Raw genomic sequence first — 11,071 nt, forward strand, 5'->3', positions numbered from 1 at the left:
TATCTATCTATCTATCTATCTATCTATCTATCTATCTATCTATCTATTTGCTTACTTACTATTTTTTTTTAATCCATACGATGGAATAGACAAAAGAACATTATAAGAAGATGTTGGGTTTGACTGAGTGGTAAGAGGGCAAAAAAATGCTCTTTTGAAAAGTGAAATATCTAAACTTTGGTACTACCAAAAATTCAGAAAGAGCAGGTCCTATGTATTCTAGATAAGTGGCCCTGGGAGTAGAGACAGTGCAGCTAATATTCACAGGTTTAAAACAGGGGGGGTTTGAAGCCCATGTACACTTTTTACTAATTTTGAGACCTTTATCTCATAGCATCTCTGAGACTCAGATTCCTCATCTGTAAAATAAAAATGATGGGGGTGATTTCAGGATAAAATGAAATGATGTATAGTGTTATATAAATAATACATGTTTAATGAAAGGTAGCTACCATTATAATATAGTTAATAATAAACATGATTACTAGCCAAAGGCAGTCTTATAAGAATGTCTTAAATTTTGTCAAGTCAGGTAGATTTTTTTAGGATACTTTGGACTATAAGTACCAGAAAACTCATATTTAAACTTATTGAATTTATTTATCATATGACCAGCCATCCCAAGACAAGGTAGGCTATAAGCATGGTGCATCAGGGCTACAATTCAGTTTCTGAGACTTTTTTGGACCTGATCTGCTCTGTGTAGGGCTTATTCTTGGCCTGAAAGTTAGATGACTGCAGTGATTACAAGTGTCACATCCAGACATTTGTAATGTCCAGAGGAAGGATGGGATGAGACTTTTTATTTCATGGATCTGTTTTTAAGAGTAAGGGACCTTTTCCCAGAAGGTCTAGCCCACCACCCAAAAAGACTTCTTTTGTGGTATTAGCCAGAATGCATAACATACCCATGCTTAAGTCAGTCATTGACAAAGGAAACAGACCCACCATGACTAGCTTAGACTAACCAGTGCCTGTCTCTTGGGACTGAGAGTGGGGCCAACCTACCTACCCTGAAGCATAAAAGTAGATGAGTAACTGAACAAAATCAAGGCATTAGAAAGGAGGTGGAAGAATGGATATTGTCCTAACTTGTAGCTCAAAAAGAGATGACCATTGCCAATGGGAATGGCCTGTAAAAGCTAAAGCCCCCTCTTCCTATACTGTTTCTTTCTATGGCAGGTTTCATTGCCTACATTGTCCTTTGCTTAAGTGGTGTCTGTGGCATTGGGCACCTAAAATAAAGGGGGCTCAAGGATACAGTGAGTTGGCAGGGAGGTTATTATATTACTTAAGGATACATAATTTATTTCCTGGTGTTAACATTCCAAGCAGCTTTTAGAAAAAAAAATATTTTGAAGATAATCCTGTCCTTGCAGTGCTTCCAAAACATATGGATGCATAGTCCAAAAGGCCAACATCACCAGTCAACCTTGGGCTCCAAAAGGCATTATATTTATTCAAACCCAGCCTTGACCAGTGGACTAGGGGCCCAAGCACTTGGTATCACTGGAAGTAGAGAAATAGAAGAGAAGAGCAGACAGAGGACAATGCAAGATCAGAGAAGAGGAACAGATCATGGGGATGAGAGGCTTATGGCCCATGCCAGCTCTAACTCTCTCCTGAAACAGTTGGTACTCTTCTTTCCACTGCCCCCACATAACTCTAGAACTTTCTCCTTGATTTTCTGTAACCTAAAAAAGATTCTGGTATTGAAAAGATTTTTACAGGTTAGGGAAAAGAAAATATAGTACAATGAAATGGCATAGAAGGAAAACAGATATATCAAACTCAATAGCAAAAGCTCAGTGCCACTCAGCATTTTGCAAGGAAATGGATTTTCAAGAATAAACTGAACCAGAATGCTTACAGAAGAAATAATTTATAGTTAGAGATGTAAAGAAAGGTGAAAGAAGCGGTCAAATAAATCATGGATAGAGGTCAGAGTCTGAAATGTCATTCTGCTAGAGTGGTATATGACTTGTCAGTGACTCATTTTGTAGTCTCAGCTGTAATGATGAGAGCAAGTACATCAGAAAGTAGCAGCCCAGGATAAGTTAATGATATAATTAGATCAGTTATTGCCAATACAGGAGTTTGCCCACAGGCTAAAATGTCTGTAATATCACTCTCTAGGAGAACTTTCAACTCTTATGAATCTTCTTCAGCACTTAAAAATCAAACTTACAGGAAACAAACAAACCACAAAACAAACTCATGACCATATTACACCAAGTTGTCTACACAGTCTCCCCAAGAGTCCAGAGCATTTTAGATTATTCTATCTGGTTACAAGGTTTACTCTATTGTTGAAATGAAGTCTTATCCTTCTTAGTTTGGAGTCAAGGCTAAGAAAGAAGTAAAGAGATACTAACAGATTGTCCAAGAAAGAAGAAATGGTCGTTCTGAGGGTGTGACAGTAGAGGGGCAGCTGTGTCACTTGACCTACAGAGGCATATCAACAGCAATGACCAATGTTCCAGGACATCATGAGACTTGACTGAACCACATTGGGTTGATCTCTCTCACTGCCTCACTAGTGTTTCTATGAAAATTGAACATACCTAACATAGATGTCTTTCCTCCCCTCCTTCCTATCTGCTTTCTTTGAAACTTCAACTCTGTGGCCATGGCATTGGACCAGGTGAAATCTTGGGCCATTGACCATTCATAGAATGCTGCCTTTGACTCAGAAATCAACTCTAGTCCAATAAGTTGTGGCCAAGGTTTTAAATCACAAAAGCAAGTGATCAATCTGCAAAGATCTACTTCTGACCATTTTTTATAAGGACACCACAGGCATGGCAAGCACTCAGTGTTTCATAAACATCCTTGCATGAGACCTTACCAATAGATGGCATTTACTCCGGTTGTACAGCCTTGAAGACCTCAAATTAGGATGTAATTTTATAACTAAAATATCCAGAAGAATGTCACCTAAACATGTATTTTCTCAAGATTCAGAATTTCTCCCTTGAACAAAACCAAAAAAACCTCACCATATTAAGTTTCTCTTAACTTCTCTTTTAAGTTGTAGATTGGTCCCTATATACAGGATACCTCTTGGGCACAACCACATCCTCTCAGCACATCTTTTCACTCCAGCCATTTGCTACAGCAACCAGCAACCAGATGTGCAAGTTACTGACAGTACCTTCCTCAGCAGCCATTCTGATACATGAGCAAACCTGGAAACGTAAGAGAGTTAACATTCCAGGGAACACTTTGTTTGACCAATGAGAGATAAATACTCCTTTCCTTAGTTCTCTCAGGCGATCTATTCTGAGGTGCATTCCGTACAGCTCTTCAGAGGGGCCTTGATAGGACTGAGCCCCAGTAGCCTACAGAAGTGACCAATTAATTTGTCAACACACCCTTATGTCTTACAATCAAGATAGCCTTTCTTTTGTCAAGTAGTTCCTATGATCCAGGAAACATGTCTCACTTTTTAACTTGTTGAATTAATGCTTAATTTTCAGAGAGCAACACTATTTCTTTTTTTTCTATTATTTTATAAGCATCTTCTTTTCACCCTGATAAAGGTGGGTAGCTGAAAGAGAATGGAGGCAGAGCAGCAATCCTGTGAAAAAGTCTCAACTCCAGATGTCCAAGCCCTACTGTACCCTTGACCTAGTGATTCTTAAGACCTTCATAGGCAAAGTCTATAAAGACTCTTGCCCTCTACCTCACCTGCTAAATTGATCTCTCCATGTAAAGTTTAGGCATGTGGGTCTTTCCAAAGCACTCCAGTAATTCTGGTTTGCAGCCTCAGTTGAAAATCATTGATGTAGATGGATCAATCTACCAAAGAAGGAAACTGAATCCAACCAGTCATTAGCACTACCTCAACTAAAATATAGTCAAAACAATTGATACTTTCAGAATGAGTATGTGGAAAACTGAAAAATCATCTCTCTGCAAAAAAAAAAAAAAAAGAAAAAAAAAAGGAGGGGCACACAGAAACATTCACTTCACAGAGTAGGTATAATCAGATTGTCAAATTCAGAATTACAATGAGAATTACAGGAATCCATTCATTTACTTTTTGAGACACTATGATGGCTTAAGTAGGCACCATAAGAGATATAAAAGATGAAAAGATTAATAAAAAACTGTCTCTGCTCTAAAGAATAGATAACACCAGTGCATTGAATAGGATGTAAAGAAATCACAAAAGTTATGATTTATCTTCCACTATTCATTTAAAGCTGCTTGGTGAGAAAAGTTTCTCCCCTTCTTCTGTTTGAAAACCCTGGCAGGTCTATGACTCTACCAATTACTCTTAAATTAGAGGAAATTTTAACGTTCGAGTCGCAAACCAAAGTTTCAATTCAGGAATTCGAATGTCAAATATTGTGGAACAATCAAATCCCTGAGCTTCATTTAGAGTTCAATTTTCTCCCCTCTTCCAGTTAGGACCAGCTTGAGGGGCTGTTGTGCCATTTTGCAGAAGCCTGTAATTAACTTTTCTTCTTCTCTACTCCTTGATTAGCTTGCCAACTGTTGATTCTGGATTGAGCATGGAAAGGGAGGAGGGACAGGGGCTTATTGAACATTCTACTTAACTGATCCTTTTCTAAGAGTTTTATATGCTCTTGGCCTGGCTATTATGAGAATTGACTCTTCCTTATGGGGACATTTGTGAGTTTTTTTTTTTTTTTAAGAGACGCTAGTGCTAGCTCTTTCTGACTTTAACTACCACAACACAGACAGTACCTCTCCTTTGATTAGTTAATTTTGATCTCCACTCAGCTTCTGTTTTACTGAAGTCTCTGTGGTATTCCTTCACTCTGCTCAAAAGCATGTTGAGCAGAATCCAGGGCTTTAGATTCTTCAGGGGTGTGTCAAGTTCTCAAAGGGGTGTCCTTGCAACCCCTCTCACTAGACTTGAGATGAGAAGGTAGCACTCTGTTCTCCTCTGAGGTGGGTTTGATTCAAAGCATGGCAGCTCTCTCTAAGAGATCTCTTTACCAATCTACCCCTTCTAAAACACACTTTTTTTATACCCTCAAAACTGGTGAGTAGTTCCAACAGAAAAGAAACTGGTTTTGACATTTTTCTTTAAAGTTTCCCCTTTTTGTCTATCTTAGGATTACCTTGGTAACTGATATCTAATGTAACTTGGAACAGCAGTCAAATAATGTAATTTAACAAGATGGCACAACTGCAATATAATGTGTAAGTGCAGGATATGAGATCTATGTATGTAGCACTGGGATAACAAAGGGCCGCCTTGCCTAGCTGGAGGATGAATGGTCCAGGAGATTCCTGGAGAAGGTAATTCCTTATTTGACTCTTCCTTTTTTTTCATTCAATGAATATTTTTTCCAGTTTCATTAAAATATAATTGGCATGCAACATTGTATAAGGTGTATAGCATATGATTTGACTTACATATATCATGAAGTGATTACCACAATAAGTTTGGTTAGCATCCATCATCTCATATTGATAAAAAAATAAAAATAAAAACATATATATAATTTTCTTTGTGATGAGAACTCTTAGGATTTACTCTCTTAACAACTTTCATATATACCATACAGCAGTAACTATAGCCATAATGTTGTACATTACATTCCTAGTACCTATTTATCTTATAGCTGGAAGTTTGTACCTTTTGACCATCTTTATCCAATTCCCCACTCATCCCACCTCTGATAACCACAAATCCGACATTTTTTCTAAAAGTTTGTTTGTTTTAGATTCCACATGTGAGATCATACAGTATTTGTCTTTCTCTGTCTGACTTATTTCACTTAGCATAATACCCTCAAGGGCCATCCATGTTTTCACAAATGGCAATATTTCTTCCTTTATATGGCTGAATAATATTCCATTATATTTTTCTCACAATTCTTTTACCTATTTACTTGTTGATGGCCACTTACATTGTTCCCATGTCTTGGCTATTGTAAAGAATGCTGCTACAAACATGGAGGTGCAGATAGCTCTTCGACATGGTGGTTTTGTTTCCTTTGGATATATTTTCAGAAGTGGAATTGCTGAATCATATGGCAGTTCTATTTTTAATTTTTTGAGGAACTTTCATACTATTTTCCATAGTGGCTGCACCAATTTACATCCCGACCAATAGTGTACAAATGTTCTCTTTTCTCCACATCTTTGTCAGCATTTGTTTTCTCTTGCCTTTTAGATGCTAGCCATTATAACAGGCATGAGGTGATATCACACTGTGGTTTTGATTTAATGAATGTATTAGAATTAGTAATATTACTACTTTGAGGAGGGGAATTTTTTTGGAAGGGAGCATGCTTAAGAAGACACCCTTATGTCAAGTACATTATATTTTGACAGATTCAAAACACAAGATTTACAAAGAAAGTCTTTGTGGGTTTTTTAATTCTTTCATTTTGTCTCTAAAGTTCTTATCAGGAATGTAAATGTCACTATAAAATTAGAAACTCTATACTATTATTAATTAATACTAGGGAATTTCTTAAATTCCATTTATGCTAAGAATAACAGGCTCCATTTTCTAAGGGAGAGTGTGAGAATGGTCATTTATAAATTTAAAATACATCCTGATAAAAACTGACCTTGGGAGTTGAGAGGCATGACTGCTTTGAAATGATGATATCATTTGAAGAGTAGTTCAAATACAATTTAATGGACTGTGAAACTATAGTTTGAAATTAATGAGTGTACCTAGTAAAAATTTTTGCATCAATAAGGAATATAAAAGGTCAGTTGAAATACTATAATTACCTTAATAGTTAAAGGATCTTGTTTATTAATATGTCAATTATTTTTAGTTTTTTTTTTGGGGGGGGTGAAAGCAAGGAGCTCTTTCTTTTAGCATCCTTATTATATCATTATAAATCATTTACCAAGTGTTCATACACACACACCACCCATGATGGATCACACTTTCAAAATACATGCATCATCTGGGCTTTAAGGAAATTTTGACTAAATGCTTTAAAGCCACAATTATATACTAATTTTGGATGTTGATTTGATCTGTCAAAACCTTGAAAGTCATTACCCCAAAAGAAAAAAAACAACAACTATCTGGTGAATCAACTTTATTGCATTAGAACAGTAGGAGTAGTATAGTAGTATCGCATAACAACTTAGTACAGAATAAATTCATACAAGGGGTCACCATCAGCAACCATGTCAGGGAGTAAAGGAGGGTTATTGGGGCATATATCACAGGAGGAGGGAAAAGCAATGGACCTGTGTTCTAGTCTCCAAAATATTAGTGGCTTATTGTGGACCTTGGGCAATTAAGTTCGACCTCTCTCAGCTTTAGGTGGCTTAACTCTAAGATAGAAGGTGAGGGCTAGATGGTCTCTATGGTCTTCCAGCTATAACAATACTGGATTCTAAGGACAAATGCAGAGAACTTGGAAGATGAGGATGTTGCAGGTTAGAGGAAGAACAAGTAAAAAGCTACAGAAGTGGGGCAAAAACTATTTTTTTGTGCATGGGCAAGGTGTGCTGTGGTTCAGCAAGGACCTTAAACAAGACTGCTTAACTACTGAGGAGATTCTTGGGGCAGTAAATTTGGAAATAGGCAGGACAGAGTGCTAAGCCAAGTAGGGGATAATAAGCAGGGACCAAAATGGAGATAGAGATACTGCTTCCCATGGTCAGTAGTCTGACTTATCTTCATGGTCCCCACCTCACTCTAGAGTCTGTATGTTTTCATGGAACTTTACTGCAACTCCTTCCCCAAACCCATACATCAAGTAAAGTAAGAAGAAGGTGTGATTAAAGATGCCTTATCTTTAGACCCGTAAAAGTAGCCCTCTTTTGTGGGCTAGGAAGCCAAGAGCAATTGCTGAAAAGATGGTAGTCAGTCCAATCAGCCTCAGCAAGCCTGGCACAGAGGGCAAATGTCTCTCCAAAAAGGTCGTGGGAATGGGCTGTGCAGGGACGTCCTAGGTTTAGAGAACATTTGATATTAGTACAGGACTTGTGCATTTTGCTACAGAAAGTCTGTATTTCCTCCAGTTCTCTGAACATGACCCACTCTTGCCAAACTCCAGGCTGTTAAACATAACATTCCTTCTGGTCATAACACTCATCCCATTCCCCTACTGAGCCCTTTCCTTAACTAATTCATCCTTCAACTCCCAGTTTATATGTCACTTCCTCAGGGAGTTTTTCCTGTGCCCCCAGGCTAAGATGTTCCATCTTTTTACATTCTCAGCATGTCTTCTTCATCACACTTGTGCTTTTTGGTTATCATCTGTTCTCTCAACCACACATTGAGCTCTGTGAAAGCACTGTTGTACCCTTATCACAGCAGCTGGTGCAGAATAGGTGCACAATAAATATTTTTTGAGTTGAATAACTCTATAGTCTAATTAGCCTTCAATCTCATCTCTGACAGAAACATTAAGAGAATGAATTGGCCTGGCAGGGCTATTCTTTCTGGCTTCACACTTGATAGATGAATAACTTTGACCTTTTTGAGCCATGTGCTCCACAATGCATTTCACTCTATCTTGTATGTGTCCTTCCTTCCAGTCAGGAAGACTTCCTGGGTTTTATTACAAAAATAATAATGTATATATTGAAGATGCATTTTTAATCTCAGTCTGTTCCATTTCATGCCATCTCTTTGCCCCTGGACAGGGATATGCTGACTTATCGTCCTTTCATTTCCTATCCCCTGTTGAGAATCACCAGGTCACAGATTTATTCAGCAGACATGTGTTGAGTTCTTAATATATCTAAAGCTCTCTGATAAAAAAAAAATCATATTTTCCTAATAACCTGTAATGAATGTGGCAGCTACAAATTTATAAAAGTTCTTCCAAATCTCTCACCTCTGCCCTAACTCATGGTATCTCTTTAAACATCCATGGATTGAATCACTTAGAGAAAGGCATGTGAATATATACAAGAGTGTTCTTTTTGCAAATAATTGCTTTTAGAGGAAAGAGATTTAAATTCATGAAATAAAATATAACCTACCACAGACTCTGGTTCAGACTGCCAAATTTCATCCTCTGGGATCTTCCTCATGGCATGCAGGATCTGAAAAATAAGAATATCCTGGTGAATAACAAAAGCAACACCACCTTTCTCCTAATCACTCTTTAAATAAAGGATTAACTGAGTCTCAGGATAGTTATCAACACCACCAGGGTAAAAGCTAACATAGCCCACTCAACCTTTAAAAGTCTCCAAAAAGTCTTTCACTGATTGCATAAGAAGCTCTAATCATTAGACTCACCATAAATTGTAGTAGTTGTGAAGATACCTTAATATGGATGAGACCAGAGGAATTGTCGGCAAATATATAAAGGAATTTTAAGTTCTAATAGAAATATTCGACCTAGGTTATCTCTCAAGTACATCCATAATGATCTTTTGCCCTATGGGCTCTTTTTACCTTAGGTGACATGATAGATATTTTTGTTACTTTTGGGGTAAGGTGTTCGCTTTACCTGAGACTACTGTTAAAATTGTGTTTCATAGGTCTTCAGATGGAGATTACTGGTGAGATGACCTCCAGAATCTCAGACATCTTTGACCTGCTTGTCAGGACTATGAGTTGCCTCTTTCCCCACAGACAGTGATACTATGCCCTACCTCTCGGGCTGCTCTCTCCCCAGCCTCCACAGCACCCTCCATGTAGCCACTCCAGTGTGTGGCAGTCTCAGTGCCTGCGAAATAAATCTTTCCCACTGGCTGGCGTAGAATCCTTGAAACAAAAACAAAGAGGTAGCAATGGTCAGTTTCAGAGAACCAGAGAAGAATCTTCCCACAAAGACAAAGGTTGGTTGATTTTCTCAGATTGTAAACATCAGGAGTACATTGCCAGTTTTGGAATAGTGTTCACAAGTTCCTCCAAGTCTTGCAGGACCCATCACTGACAAAATGTAATAAAAGCCAAAGTCCATTCCTGCATCGAGAGCTTACAAGAAAAGAGACTGACATCAGTGGAACACGTATTTGCTTCATCTACATGAAGTTAGAGACTATAAGAGCCCAGTTATGAGTAGCTCCTCCTATGACACACCAACTCTCTATAAGCTGACATATGCCCCCAGTTCCCTATCTGTCTATTTTACCAGTGAACTTGGCAAATCACTTTCTTTCACTGAGCTCTGACTGCTCATCTCTTAAATGTCATGGTCCAATGATTTTAAGACCTTTTCCATTAGTAATATGTAACAAATCTGTAAGTCTGACTATGGTTCCAAACCTAACATTCATTGAGCTTTACAAGTGTTAAAAGTTTTACTGGAGTTTGGAGAAACATGGTGGAGGAGAGACATCCCCAGATCTCTCCCCTTGAAACAAAAATAAGTTGAACATCTAAAACTCAACAAAAAACACCCACTGTACACCAGCACGTCTGAGCATGGGATCTACACATAAGAGCTATCACAGGTCAGAACTCTGGGTGTCGGGTGGTGGACCGGAAGAAAAAGAAGCTGCCTCTCACAGACAGAGCTCACTGTAGGAAGAGGGGGAGGATAGAAGGCACAGTGAATTCCCTGAACAGCCATGCCTGGGAGAGCTGTGAGCTCTAGGCAGCTGGCAGCAGGGCCTAGTCATCAAAGCAGAATGCAGAGAAGCAAGGACAGCAGAGAAACAACAATTGATTTTTACTAGCTGCGGTTGCAAAACCGAGGCTGAACTGCAGTCCCCATCCCCCAACCCAGAAGATTCCTCCCCTATATCTGCCAAGAATGAACACCTCAGAGCCCCAGGGGGAATCTGAGCAAACGCTACCAAAACTGTCGCTAACACTGACAAGGACTGAGACTGAGGGTAGCGAGTGTGATTAAACATTTGTAATAAAAAAAGGCATTATTAAGGTGTTATATAAAGCAGGAATCCAAGAGGCTTACATGCCACCTACTGGAAAACAAAAGAAAAACACTTTTTTGCAACAGGCTAAAGAGAGACTTTTATATAATAAATCTTCCTTCAGAAAACAAAAAAACAAAAAACAAACAAAAAAACCCAGCAAAATACACTTCCATTAATGCCCAGGTGAAGAAATAGTCCATTAAACACCATGAACAACCAAGGTGACAAGTCCCCTCAGAAAGAAAGAGAAAAATCTCTAAAAAATAAG

The 11,071-nt window shown here is 38.3% G+C and overlaps 1 protein-coding gene across 1 annotated transcript in view; it reads right to left on the reverse strand.

Annotated features, from left to right (window-relative positions):
* Nucleotides 1-7,034: 7,034 nt before the first annotated feature.
* Nucleotides 7,035-11,071, reverse strand: part of MAOB (monoamine oxidase B) — a 113,849-nt gene continuing 109,812 nt past the window's right edge. Inside the window, exons 13-15 of the mRNA XM_006917906.3 lie at nucleotides 9,574-9,685; nucleotides 8,953-9,015; nucleotides 7,035-7,910 (exon numbers count right to left, since the gene is read on the reverse strand). Coding sequence (XP_006917968.1) covers nucleotides 7,758-7,910; nucleotides 8,953-9,015; nucleotides 9,574-9,685 — 328 coding nt within the window. The 3' untranslated portion in view covers nucleotides 7,035-7,757. The remainder of the gene's footprint in view (nucleotides 7,911-8,952; nucleotides 9,016-9,573; nucleotides 9,686-11,071) is intronic.

This window comes from Pteropus alecto, unplaced genomic scaffold (genome assembly GCF_000325575.1).
Source record: "Pteropus alecto unplaced genomic scaffold, ASM32557v1 scaffold77, whole genome shotgun sequence".
Lineage (NCBI taxonomy): Eukaryota > Metazoa > Chordata > Mammalia > Chiroptera > Pteropodidae > Pteropus > Pteropus alecto.